At 40.3% G+C, this 14686-nt stretch overlaps 1 protein-coding gene across 6 annotated transcripts in view; it reads right to left on the bottom strand.

The window, feature by feature from the left end:
• The window catches only part of OSBPL3 (oxysterol binding protein like 3), a 211202-nt gene that overhangs the window by 48736 nt on the left and 147780 nt on the right, over positions 1–14686 (bottom strand). For 4 of the 6 annotated variants that reach the window (XM_055421004.2, XM_055421002.2, XM_055421007.2 and 1 more), the window contains 3 exons: positions 12108–12238; positions 8568–8675; positions 794–928 (listed from right to left, as the gene is read on the bottom strand). In XM_055421004.2, the coding sequence (XP_055276979.2) occupies positions 794–928; positions 8568–8675; positions 12108–12238 (374 nt within the window). The remainder of the gene's footprint in view (positions 1–793; positions 929–8567; positions 8676–12107; positions 12239–14686) is intronic. The other 2 variants (XM_055421008.2, XM_055421009.2) reach the window with 1 other exon arrangement.

Genomic DNA, 14686 nt, shown 5'->3' with positions numbered 1-14686 from the left:
GAATTGCGGTGCTTGAGAGTCCCTTGGACTGCAAAGAGATCAAACCAGTTACTCTTTAAGGAAATAAACCCTGAATATTCATTGGAACGACTGATGCTGAACTTCAATACTTTGGCTACCTGAGGCAAACAGCTGACTCATTGGAAGATACCCTGATTCTGGGGAAGACTGAAGGTAAAAGGAGAAGAGGGCAGCAGAGGATCAGATGGTTGGACAGCATCACCAATTCAATGGACATGAGCTTGGGCAAACTCCGAAAGATACTGAGGGATAGGGAGGCCTTGCTGCAGACCATGGAATCGCAAAAAGTTGGACACAACTTAGCAATTGAACAACAACAAATTAGTCCTCCTATACTGAAGAGCTAAAATGATCAGTACACTCACTCAAAATTATAAATTAATTATAACAATAATTATATATTATAAATTACTATAGATCAAATTCAATACTGAAAAAATACATAAGGGGCTAAATTCTGGCCCTGTATTGCAAATAATACATTATCAAACAGCTTATAATCAAAATCATTAAACTACAATTGAAAAGAGGTATAACAAATCAAATATCAATAACAGAAACCAGGGTGTGCCCAATACTTACTTTCACAACCTGTCCCCCCTAAGATTTTTTATCTTTTTATGATTTTTGTGGTTTAACTTATAAGAAGATCCTTAGAAAGTAATGATAAAAAGGGGCCATTGAGCTCAGTGTTTCTAAATTATGGCTATTTACTGAGTGAGTAAAGCAGCAAGAGATTTTGGGGGCAACTAACTGAAAACAGTGCTCGTACCTCATTTTCTGAAGAGCTTGGAGACAACAGAACTTCCTGGGCATCAAAAAACTCTGAGAGGGAGTCAGTGATGGACAGTCTGCTTTCATTGGAAAGCTGATGGACCAGAGCCCGACTATCATCTCTGGAGTTTTCCTATTGGAAACACAAAACCAAAAATGCACATATTTAGAAACAGTTTCAAGAAAAGCAAAATAAACAATTGATTTTTCACATGATACACAAGGTCACAGGCCCAGGCTAACAAGCAGCTCTAAGCAGAGGGCAGCTTCAGAGTTGAGGAGAGGCAAACCTCACACAAAACACAGTGAGAAGTGAAGGTCTCCCCCAAAAGTGCACCTTGTTTAGAGGCACCATTACAGCTCAGACACACACAACAAACCTCAAAGCAAAAAAAAAAAAAGACTGTGCAGGTCAGTTTTTATTCCACTTAACTCATTATAGACCACAGGATCTTTGCAGAAACTAACGCTCTGTGGCTGGTGACTTGTTACGTAAGTGATACTGATAAGTCTCCCGTTAATAACATTCAGGTAACAAAAGATGTATGAACACATCTCTGGTCAATAATGTGTTAAGAGGGGGAAAATTCCAATGTTCTCTGAATCCTCTTATTTTCTACCACTGCAAGACGTTTCTTTTCATCCTAAAATTCCCTCTGAATTGTACTGAATGCATGTCCTTGCATGGCTGGTTCAGACCAACACAGCTTTCTCCTGCCTCCATTCTCTCCCAGAGACCAGAGTGCTGCTTCTGAGGCATCCTTTGACAAATAAACAGTGTGTTTCAGTCCAGAAGTGCCCCTGGTGGCAGATCATCCATTATACATGGATGAATGAGATAAATTCTCTTTGTCTCTTTCCAACCACACTGACTCTGTGAGGGAAGGAAGTCCCCAGTTCCATTTATAAGCCTCTCCCTGAACAACATGATAAAATAGCAGCATTTTCTCCTCCTGCTGGCCCTCCATCTCCTGAGTCACTGAGCATGGACATTTCCTATGGGAAGTACCTAAATACTTTGGGAATGTGTTTTCCATGCTATTTGCAAGTGAAAAATTTAACTCAAGAAATTGAGCAACTGCACTGTGCTGGTAATGGTGGGATACGATGATGTATAAAACAAGGTTTCTGGCCTGAGTGAGTGGTACAGAGGGCGCACTCAACACAAAAGCACTACAGACACGGGCAGGAAGGAGAGATGGATTCCATTAAGGGGCTTTGGTTGGGGAGGGCTTCACAGAAGAGGTAAGGCCTGATACCTTGAGGAAGGAGAATGGATTGAGGATGAGATGCTCTGATTCCTTTGAATCAGAGAAGATACATCCCAACAGCTCACATGTCTCATAGGGCTGATAAAATCAGAGCTGCTTCTATATCCTTATGTGTCTGATAAATGAGTCCCAGAATAACTTGGGAAAGAAATGTTAATACGGATTATATCTTTCCAGAAGTTTTATGAGAGCAGGACACACTCCTCAGTCTCCTAAGATGAGGGTGCTATGACCAGAGGGCCCCAGCATTTGTTCATAATTGATAATATCAAGTGGGCAATGTTTACCTCAGGAACATATGTCAACGTATATCCCTTTCTCTTCTAGCCATTTATTGAAAGATCCTACCCATTTTAACATCCCTACAACCTTCCATCCCAATAAAGACTTAAATCACGTTAAGATCTATAAATAAGCATCATCTAAAGTACAGATCTCTCCTCAAAAGAGGAGCCACAGTAATGAATAACTGAGTTCTCTTAACATTCACTGAAACGACAGAACTGTCCTCTGTCTTTGCTGTGTCACTGCCACCTAAGACCCTAATGATTTATTTACTTGTTCTCCTCATTAATTTATTAACAGTCACTCTGGCTCTTTCTGTATCTCCTTCCTCCTAGGCTGATGGGTCAGAAGGATTTCTTGGCTAGATCAACAATGAAAATAGCACAGCTGGCCCTAGCCCTTTCTGCTGTCTTATTACTCCACCAACTTCCCATTGATACCCACCTAAAACTCCACAGGACTGCAGGAGCCTGTGCCCAGTGTCCTGCACAACCCAGGACCTCGTGGATTAAAATACTGATCTAGTCAGTTGACCTCAAGCATATCCCCTTAAGTTTGGAAAGCATGTGTGGCTATCTATTTTTACACCACAAAAAGAGAAATAAACAGAGAAAAGAGAGGGAAGAGAACACATAATCCCATCACACTAAATCAACCACTATAGGCATTTTGATAAATTTCTCTCCAATTCTTTTAATACCTATATCTTTGTTTTGAAATAATTGTCATCTATCTAATGTTATAAACTTCTCCAAACAACACTGCACCATAATTTTTAAAAATTAACATTTTTTTTTTTTAATGTTAAAGGTGAAGTGAAGTGAAGTTGCTCAGCCGTGTCCGACTCTTTGCGACCCCATGGACTGTAGCCTACCAGGCTCCTCAGTCCATGGGATTTTCCAGGCAAGAGTACTGGAGTGGGTTGCCATTTCCTTCTCCAGGGGATCTTCCTGACCCAGGGATCAAACTGTGATCTCCCGCATTGTAGGCAGACGCTTTACCATCTGAGCTACCAGGTAGTATGTGTTTAAAATAGAAAATACAGAAAGATGTAAATAAATATCACTTAAAATTCATCACCCAGGGACTTCCTTGGTGGTCCTGTGATTAAGTTCCTGCACTTTCAAAGCAAGGAACGTGGGTTCAATTCCTGGTTGTGGAATTAAGGTCACAAGACTCCGGGAGTTGGTGATGGACAGGGAGGCCTGGCGTGCTGTGATTCATGGGGTCGCAAAGAGTCGGACATGACTGAGTGACTGAACTGAACTGAAGCCACATGGTGTATGTAGCCAAAAATTAAAAAAAAAAAAAAAATTTTAAATTGATCACCCAGATGTGGCCCCTATTTAGCCAATCAGTGTACTTTCTATATTAAAATATTTGTGTATAGATTGCTTTTTAAGTTTGAAAAACTGGGGTCACACTGAACATAGTCTTTATTTAATCACATCAATTAACATTATATTGTGAACTTCTCCCCAGGCTATTAAAAGTTCTTTGAGAGAATGAACTTTAGTAGATTTACCCGAGGTGTGTGTCACAGAGTAACCATTTCATTTACTGGAAATTAAGTGTTTCCAAATTTGTAAAGATGGGGAAGTGAAAGTGTCAATCATTCAGTCGTGTCCAACTCTTTGCAACCCCCTGGACTGTAGCCCTCCAGGTTCCTCTGTCTCTGGAATTCTCCAGGCAAGAATACTGGAGTGGGTAGCCCTTCCTGCCCTACATAAAGATTCTTTACCATCTGAGCCACCAAGATGATGAACAGGTTTGAAGATATGTCTTTGCTTGTATGTCATTAGTTCTTAGAATCAGTTCTCAGAGTAGAATTATTAAAAATGTTTAAGGCAAAATATATATTACCTAATTATATCAAGAAAGAGACACTATTTTCTTTATATCTATATAGCCACCGAATACTATAACTTAGAAAAATGTGTTTTATTCTAACTGCTTTAATTTGTATTTTTTGTTAAGAATCAGGTTGAATAGTCTTTTTCTTTAAAAAAATAAACAAACTAGCTTTATATATATATAAATGAATCACTGGGCTGTATACCTAGGACTAACAAGATACTGTAAATCCACTCTATGTGTGTATGTATACTCAGTCCTAGTCCAACTCTTTGCAACACTATGAACTGTAGCCGCCAGATGCCTCTGTTCATGAGATTTTCCAGGCAAGAATATTAAAGTGGGTTGCCATTTCCTCCTCCAAGGGATTTTCCCAACCCAGGGCTCAAACCTACGTCTCTTGCATCTCCTGCATTGGCAGGTGGATTCTTTTCCGCTAGTACCACCTGGGAAGCCTGTAAATCAATTATGTGCATGTTGTTGTTCAGTTGCCCAGTCACGTCTGGCTCTTTGTGACCCCATGGAATGCAGGACGCCAGGCCTCCCTGTCCCTCACCATCTGCCAGAGTTTGCACAAGTTGATGTCCACTGTGTGTGGTAAATCACTAAATCAACTGTGTGCTTAGTTGCTCAGTCATGTCTGACTCTTTGCCACCCCATGGACTGTAACCCACCAGTCTCCTCTGTCCATGGGGATTCTCTAGGCAAGAATACTGGAGTGGGTTGCCATGCCCTCCTACAGGGCATCTTCCCAACCCAGGGATCGAACCCAGGTCTCCCACATTGCAAGCAGATTCTTTACTGACTAAGCCACCAGTGAAGCCCAAATCAACTATAATTCAATTCAACAACAACAACTAGCAGTAGAGATGTTAACACTGGAGGAGGTTAGGTCAGGATACACGGGACCTCCCTCTGCATTTCTTTGCACCTTCCAGTGAACTGATAAATACCACAAAATAAAAAGTAAAAAAAAAAAAATTTGCATTTGGTATTTTTTGTGAATAAGGTCTTTTTTTCTCATATATTTGTTGAGGACTTAAATTACCTGCTCTTACCTGTTAATTATTTACATATTACCACCTATTGAGTATTATCTAAGTCTGCCATTTTTCACTGAAAACATTTGTTCCTAGTCTATTACTTGACTAATTTTTTCACACACACCACTTCTTTTCCTTATTAAAAAAAAAATAAATCCAAATCTCATCCACATGTCTTTTGTAATTTTTTCTGTTGCTTCCACATTTAGGACACCCTCCCTACTCCAGCTCTTTGATAAACATTTAAATCTATATTTTTCAGTTTGAATTTAACTCTGATTCACTAATGATTTATTTTAGGGTGCAACGGAAAGATTTAAACTGCTTTGAAGCTGTGTCAGCTTAACTTATTGAAAAATTCATCTCTTTCCTATTGATTTTTGAGCCTTTTCTATCATAAATTTATTTCATTCTTTTTTTATATAAAACGGTGCTATGCCTGAAACAGTTATTCTGCCCCACTCTTACCCCATCTCCGCCATATTTGCACTACTGGAGTTTTACCGTGTGTTTTATTTGGGGGCCTGTCCTTCCTCACCACACAGCAGTAAGGTGCTGCTAAGAAGACAAGTGCTTGGGACTCAACAGGACTGGACTTAAATCCCAGCTCTACCCTTTACTCGCTGTGCCCTGGAAGAAGTTATTTAACCTCTCTGGGCTTTAGTTTTCCTGTCTCTAAAATGAAACTACCATCACCTATCTCACAGAGTCATGATCAAGATTTTATGAGATAATGCGTTCAAGTGCATGTGGAATACAGCAAATAGGCAGTTAAAGAATCGCATTTCCTCTTGTTATACACTTTTCTTTCAAGTTCTTGCTTATTTGGTCTCTTAAATAGACTTTAGATGTAGTAGGATATTATCCCCAAAGTCACTTGGCCTTTCATTTGGAATTTAAAATAACATAAAATAACGCAAGAATTCATAACCTGGTAATAGTAAATGTGCACATTCAGAGATAGAAGTTCTTGATAGGATATGAGAGTAATTTTTGATAGGAGGGGAGATTTTAGAATCCAAGTAGATTTTAGAATACCAAAGATGAATAATTTGTGCAGCAAAAAGGTAACAGAAGGGAAGCAAAGAGAGAAAGAGGGCCTAAAAACAGAGTACCCTGGGCTGACCCCAGTGTGGGGACTGTCATTCCCACAGTGTTTGAGAAGAAGTGTTTGAGAAGCTACCCAAGGAAAGCATACTGGAGTCTGGCTTTCAGGCTTTGGGCAGCAACTTCTACTCACTCTCTTATTTCCTGAAGGTAACAATGGCTTTTCCTTTACTGGGAAAGTCAGCCTGAGTCACTCTGTGAAAAGCAGGATAAAATATGGACCACAGAAAATCAGTGAGAGAGGAACTAGATCAATGAGACAACTAACTGCACATCACCTCAAGACTCCAGAAGGTCGTTTTGGAAGGGATGAGTTTGAGAATGTTATGGCTCCTCCTCAAAGGCAACGAACAGCATTTAAACCTTTGGATACTTTACTTGTGGGATCAACTTAAAAATATGCTTTTAAAAAGAACTATGATTTTGGTTTCCTTTCCCAAATGCAAATAGCCCCAGGTGTATACATTGAATACAAATTAATAAAACCATAAATTAAGGGTCAATTTGCCATTTAACTCTTTAACAGCTTGTTAAATAAATTAATGTAATTAGGTGATAATACGCTACCAAGATCATGGCATCCAGTCCCATCACTTCATGGCAAATAGATGGGGAAACAGGGGACACAGTGTCAGACTTTATTTTTTGGGGCTCCAAAATCACTGCAGATGCTGATTGCAGCCATGAAATTAAAAGACGCTTACTCCCTGGAAGGAAAGTTATGGCCAACCTAGACAGCATATTAAAAAGCAGAGACATTACTTTGTCCAGGGCAGGAGGAGAAGGGGACGACGGAGAATGAGATGGTTGGATGGCATCACCGACCCAATGGACAAGGGTTTGGGTAGACTCCAGCAGTTGGTGACGGACAGGGAGGCCTGGCGTGCTGCGGTTCATGGGGTCACAAAGAGTCGGACACGACTGAGCGACTGAACTGAAGCTGCCTGGAAACAGGCACCAAACCCCAGAGTGTCATGGTGTTCAGCAGCAAGCCACCTTCAGTGACAGTCGGCCACCATGACTGAGACCTGCTTCAGCCAATCCACAGATTTATTCAGAAGAGAACTAATTGGTGAGCATGTTTCTTTGCCCAGGCCTGAAATGAAGGCCCCTGCAGATAACATTTCAGTGCTCTGTCCTGCTGGGGACTCAGTTTAAGTCTGGGCTAAAAAGTGATTGAAAAGATCTCTTGGGGGCAGTGAAGATATAGAGGTATTTCATGGTAAATCACTGATGTGTATCTCAGAAGTAATAAGAAGCCTGCCAGCCCTGAGGAGAGAGGGTACCACCCTCATCAGAAGGGGTTCCCATTAGGTCAGGGCATAGCCTGTGCTTCACATGGAGGTAGATGTCTAAGCTTCTTGGTCTGATTGATTCCAGCATCTTATTTGCCCATCACCCAACACAACAACATTGCAAGGAGTAAAGGTATTGTGTCAGGGTTTGTTTTCTTTGAGAACAGAAAAAGGAGGAAGATGTATTAAACATAGAAACTCCTTTAAAAAATTTACAACCCTTGTATCTGACCTTCCTTAATTTTTATGGGCTCAGTCTAATCCACTTGTTAATGAAAAATTCAGCACAATTGAGGCAGGCATATAAGAGATGGCTAAAAACTATTTTGACTTTCACTACCCTTTTGTACTGATTTTTTTTTCCAAGTCATCCACTTGGATTTTTCTGAACTTTCTCATATTTTGGATAAACATCCCGAGTCTTGAGAAAACATATTTTTAACATACTATAAACGGATCAAGACACTTCAATTGTAATATTTCCCCCCACCAAAGGGTACAGCTGTATTAAAAAAAAAAGGAAATGGAGAAGGAAACAGTCATAAAAAAAGCAGAGAGAGGTTCTCAGAGGGGGAGCTAGGATTCTATCAGTAGGAGAAAGGGAGGTTTATTCAGAAATAACAGGAGAAAATATTTGTCTCTCAGTCCCCACCTCCAGTGGGACTCCCACTCCCACTCCTATCAAGAGAAAAGGGTGATCCTTAGGAGGATAATGGGGTAAAGAAATAGAAAGGGAAGAAACATTCTAGGGGGAAAAAGCAGTTTAGAAATGCAGTTGGCAGCACACTTTCAAGGAAGCCTTGGGAATTGCAGCCATCATGGTGAGGGAAGCACCCCTCCCAGGGCAGCAGGGAGGGACAGAGGGCATCGTGTGGGAGCAGGGTGGGGCAACATTACCAGAGGAGAACCTTACCCACCTCTGCCAGACCGTCACCCGACTTGGCAGCAGCAGGGAGGTCGAGGAACAGAGACTCGGCATGGATTCTGCATAAGCGTTCTTTAAGATCTGTGTTTTGTGCTAGGGCCTGGAACACGTTAAAAATAGTGGGGCTCTGTTAATCAATGGATGTTTCCAAAAGCACAGCAGTAAGCCCAGTGTGGAGGAGCCCTCAGGGCGGCACCTCCTGGACTTCTTTCTTGAACGTTATCCAGCAGGGTACTGGTGCCTGGCAGATACAAGCTATTAAACACTGGGAATGCAGACCCTTCTCAACTCTCATTTCCAGGGATGAAAGTGAGGGTTAGTAAGGCTTTTCTTTCAGCGGAGAAGGAAATCACACACACTTATAAGCCCTTATTGCTCTTGGTTTCTTGGCCCCTCCTCCTTCTCAGCTGCCTTCAGTCTCTTTGAACAGCTCCCCCTAAAGATCTCAAACTTCTTTCTCATCTGTAATAAAAACGCTGCTCTCAACTGCATGTGACTGGCCATATTTTAATGTTCTGTCACACTGGTTGAGTAGGGTCTTAGAAAGTGTTCTGAGAAGTAAGATTTTGCAGAGGATTAATTTTACTGTTTTACAACACGGGTATTGATTGTTTTATGTTCATTCTTAATGACTGAGATAGTCTATTAAAAAAAAAAAATGAAACAGAGAGAGCTAACTTACCTGGATAGGGGCTAAGCACCAGGGCCCTGGGAAGGGGTTGTAAGCTCTTGTCAGCCCACCTGGACCTCTTTCACTTCTTCTCCCTGGGCAGGTCTGAGTTCCCCGCCCATCCTCCTAACTAGGAAGGTAAAGGAAGGTGTTTTCCTTCATGCTGGTTTCCCCTGTGCTTCATGACCAGCGTCCTTCAAATGATCTGTCTTTGAAAGGGACAACTTCACCTGATTGTCTCCTACCCACTCCCACAATCAGTTTCCCAGGTGCCTGAACACAGATCTATCCTGTCCGTCTGTCTTCCTGACTTTCTTCTGAGAAGCTCAGAGTCTTTTCCCATCCATCAGGGCTCATAGGGTACACCTGCTGAGAGCACAGAAGGGTGTTCATATCTCACCCACTGCCTGGATCTCAAACAAGAATCTTGGCTTTATTTTTTAGTTGGAATGGGTTATTTGGAAATCCTGAAGGGTCATTTAGGAAACACTGAGTAAATGTGTCTTATAGCACACAACTACATTTAAAAATATGGGGCAGTCACTTTGGCCAATATGTTGCTGGCATCTTACACAGTGGCTAGAATAGATACCAGTGGCTAGAATCTCCAGATAGCCTGAAAAACATGCTATTTTAGTAGCTCCTCTTTCCTTTGTGAGTCACAGGCAGAAGGAAAAAAACACACACACAAAGGTTGTACATTCAACACAGATTCATTCTGATAGCCCTGAGATAACTCTCAAATTTTTATTTTTAAAAAACAAGCCTTGAATCTAGTCAGGAATCCAAGACAAAAAAGAAGTAAATGATCATTCCGTTTTACCTCAACTTGCTAATGACTGTGGCCAGGGACGCTACCAGACCAGCAGATTAACAAAATGAAGCTGGACCTCACATAGGAGGAGGGCAGGGAAGAAGACCACAGTGAAAGGGACGTTGGGAAGCCCATCAGAGGTACCTTCTAAGTGCACTAAAAGCCAACCTACTTGGAACAATAAGAAATGCTTTCCCCCCTACCCTGGCAACCAGTAATCTGTTTATTATCTCTGTATGTTTGCTTTTCCAGAATATCATATGAATGGATCAGTACATAGTCTTTTCAGGCTGGCTTATTCCAGCGAGCAATATCCATTTATGACTCATCCATATCTTGCATGGCTTGAGAACTCATTTCTTTTTATTGATGAATAATATTCCATTGGGTGGCTGGGCCACAAAGAAATGACACAAATGAATAAAGAAATGATTTTTACCACTGAAAAATAAACTTAAAAAAAAAAAAAGTAAAGAACCACCCTGCTTCTCTCAAACCAAAGTAGCAGATTGTGTGTGACTGACGACTGTCCATTACAATCCAAAAGGGGGTGTTTCTACCTCTCAGCTGACAACATTAAGACTCTAAACATGGAGTAAATCCATGTTATTTTCTATTTCTTTCAAAGATAACATACTGGGAATGTTCAACGGAGTGAATACATCTTTAAGTACCTTACAATGACAGTACGTATCAATGTTAATGTATTAACAATTAACATCATAACAAAACATCACTTTACTTCTCTTGGTAACATGATGAGTAGACAGCGTGCTGCTGCTGCTGCTAAGTCACTTCAGTCGTGTCCGACTCTGTGTGACTCCATAGATGGAAGCCCACCAGGCTCCCCCGTCCCTGGGATTCTCCAGGCAAGATCACTGGAGTGGGTTGCCATTTCCTTCTCCAATGTGTGAAAGTGAAAAGTGAAAGTGAAGTCACTCAGTTGTGTCTGACCCTTAGCGACCCCACGGACTACAGCCAACCAGGTTCATCCATCCATGGCATTTTCTAGGCCATAGTACTGGAGTGGCTTGCCATTGCCTTCTCCGAGTAGACAGAGTAAGTGGGTATTTTCTCGTTCTCTCATTGCTTGAGTTAGCTTCTGAAAACAAGACCCTAAAATTCACCTCCCCTACCTGACCCTACATAGAAAGTTCAGTATCACTTCAGAAGGTAATTGTGTGTGCACACACTCTCTCTTTGCATAGTAAGGATTCTACATAGAAGTAAAGCATAGGAGCAAAGAAGTATGATCTTCTAAAAGTTCTCCAGCTTTTGAAAGATTCAGAGTGAATAATCAGATACTGTCAGCTATTCAAAACAGAATACTGGGACACTGCACTTCAATGGAGCCCAGTTCTTCTGAGGAATAAAACTGCAATCAATAGGGAAAAAAGGAGAGAGCATGAATGACAGGCTGGCTCACTGTAAAACATCTGAGGCTTGGCAGTGATTTTTCTGTTTATTAAGAAGGCACAATGACTGCCTGACACTCCTGATGACTCATTTCTTTGTGTCCACGGTGGGGAGCAGGTGGGAGCTAAATGTTTGTACTATCAAATCAAATCACTTGCCTGTCTTTGAAAGAGATAGGCTATAAACAGGTAAACAGGATTAACCCTGGGCTGTAGAGAAGTGTGAATTCAAAATTTCACTCTGCTGCCTGTATCTATCAATTTGGAAAATCAGTCAAAGCTTGTGAAATCTTAGGTATGGAAATCTGCAAACCATCAGACTTCGTACGCATTAACAAACAAATGTCTGTAAGACAAACTTGTAACAAAAGCTTTACAAAAACAGAAAACTCAAGATAAATAGGAGGAAACCAGAGTTCTAAAACTCAATGAAATATTTGCTACTAAGATTTGGGGTAGGCTCAGCTTTGGTGTGTAGAATAAGCAGATTTGATGAAAGGTCAGAATATAATTTGGATAATGTATTTGGTTTTCTCATGAATTTTCAACACAACCATGGCGATGGAAAACATAAAAAGTTCATGAGCGCAGACACAGTGTCAGGCATTGCTGTGACACAGAGATGTAACTTACGGATGACAGGGCATGCTTCAGACCAAGGACCTGGGCAGAGGGGGAGGCAGAGACATCTTGCTCCATCAGTTGCTTCAGTTTCTCTCTCTCCGTTGATATGGTATTAAAAGCTGACCTTAAAGTGAAGTAGACTATAAAGATATAATCATTATAAAAATAAATAAAGGAATAAAGGAAGAGGCATAAATAAAAACAAGAAACAGAGAATTCTTATAAAAGAATTTAGAAAAGTAATAGTCATGAATATTTCCCATTCAGCAAATGTACCCTATTTTGACTTTAAAAAATACATCTGAAATGTACAACACCAAAAGTGAACCCTAATGTAAACCATGGGCTTATGGTGATAATGATGTTTCAGTGTAGGTTTACTGATGCTCAAGAAATGGACCGCTCTGGTGGGATGTTGATAGTGGACAAGGTCATGTATGTGTGTATGGGGGAGTGGGTATAGGAGCACCAAACTTCCTGCTCAGTTTGCTGTGAACCTGAAACTACTCTAGAAAATAAGATCTATTAAAATTTTGAAAATTTCACACATTTGTCAATTCCAAAGTCCCTATCAACTATAAAATTCCATCATGTTATGACCTGTTACCAATATATTTTAACACTTGAAAGGACTATACTTTTCAATTATCAACATTTAGTTTTGTTTGTATCCCGAATCACTGGAAATGTCTGCAAACACAACTTACTGGGATGTCAGAAGGAAAATGGTAACAAGACAGAGGAGAAACTAGACAGCACCTTAATCTGTTGTCCAAAATTAATCACTAGTGAGAATCAGATAGATTGTGTGTACCTTGGGACTTTGTGTGATACCCTGAAAAAGACACACTGTTATTTTTGTTGAATACCAGCCAAGGATAGGCCATCTGAATCTAATCATGAGGGAACATCAGACAACCCTAGAATGAGGACCATTCTATTTTTTAAAATTGGCCTGTATTCTTCAAAAGTCTCATTTCATCAAAGAAAAGACAGACTCAGGAACTGTTCCCAATTAAAGAAGACTAAAGAGGTACGATAGTTAAAAACAAGCTATGACTACAGACTAGATTCTGTACTGAAGGGGAAACAGATATTGCTATAATTGACATTTGAATATGAAAGGCAGAATAGGTAAAAGTACTATTTTGATGCTAAATTTCCTGAGTTTCATAACTAAACTGTGGTTAAGTAACAGAATATCCTTATTCTTAGGAAATATACATGATAGTGTAAATGCATAAAAAAAGACAATGTATGAATCCTATTTTCACATGGATCAAAAAAATAAACAAATGCTCACATATCTGCATGTGTGTGTATGTGTGTGTGTGTGAGCACGTGTGTCTGAAAAGACAGATAAATGTCGCACAATATTAAAAATGGTCAACTTGGGTAAAGATACCTGAATTGTTTTATTATTCTTGCACCTTGTCTGTAAGTTTGAAATTACTTCCCAAAAGGTGCTAACTGCCCTTTTCCTTATTAGTCTTTTCACCTGCCTGACCCAGAATTCCCTGCCTCTCAACCTGGCATTCAGCACTTGGTTCACTTGAGTGAGTGTTTAGGTCCAAAGAGAGCTCAGTGTTATTAGGCATTCAGATGCCTGAACTAAAGTTTTAAAAACTGTTCTCAGGTACAGTAAAAAATACACCAAGTTTTGATCATATAATGTACAACTTACCTCCAAGGAATAACGCAACTGTCATCTGAATTATTGATCATGGAAATCACATTTGAATATTATCTTTCCAATCTCCTTTATTCTATACTGTTTGAGAAAGGCAGGAAGAGGGAAGAGGCTGATACTTCTTCTCTAATGGCCTGGCATACTACTGAATTCAGCCCCCAGGGGCTGCATTTTTAGAGGCACTGCTATTTAGGAGTCACCAATTCAGTATCACAGAAATTAAACATGCATGACTGACTTGCTCCCTTCACTCCACAGCCATGCAGACAACTGAACCTCTCTCAGTAGGCTGTCCCTGAACTTATCTGAGGTTGTGGTGTTTACCCAGACTCAGAACTTCTTCACAAAATCACAGGACAAATAAACAATTTATTTAAATGCAAAAACATTATTAATATGATGCTTCTGGTGACCAAAGATGGGGTCAATAGGTACTGATTTTTCTAATAGTGTCTATGGAACAAGTTTACCTCTTTGATTTAAACAACTCCACTGAGCAAAATAATGGCCAGCACGATAGAGCCACCAATAGTGTGGGCTCCAGCAGCAGCACTGGATTCTTCCCAGCTCCAACACTTATTCACTGTAAGACTTCAGACAAGGATATGATGCACCTGGACCCCAGTTTCCTCCCTTGTAAACAGGGACAATAATTGCATTTACTTCATAAGGTCATTATGGGGATTAAGTAAACTAATGAAGGTAAAGCACTTAACCTAAAGCATCACATATAATACATAATAAATGCCACTGAAATAATAATTGTGATGGTAATAAAAGAAAGTACAAGGGTGAAAGTGATGATGACTGCAGTCTTTTGAAATACAGGCAGCAGTTTTAAGACATCCGAGTCTCTTGCTGGGACATCATTTATAAATAAATGCACACAGGGTGTAAG

Source organism: Moschus berezovskii, chromosome 3 (assembly GCF_049115385.1).
Source record: "Moschus berezovskii isolate FMDL1 chromosome 3, NW_MosBer_1.0, whole genome shotgun sequence".
Lineage (NCBI taxonomy): Eukaryota > Metazoa > Chordata > Mammalia > Artiodactyla > Moschidae > Moschus > Moschus berezovskii.
Note: the sequence above shows the minus strand (reverse complement) of the source record. Positions and strands in the feature narration are given on the sequence as shown.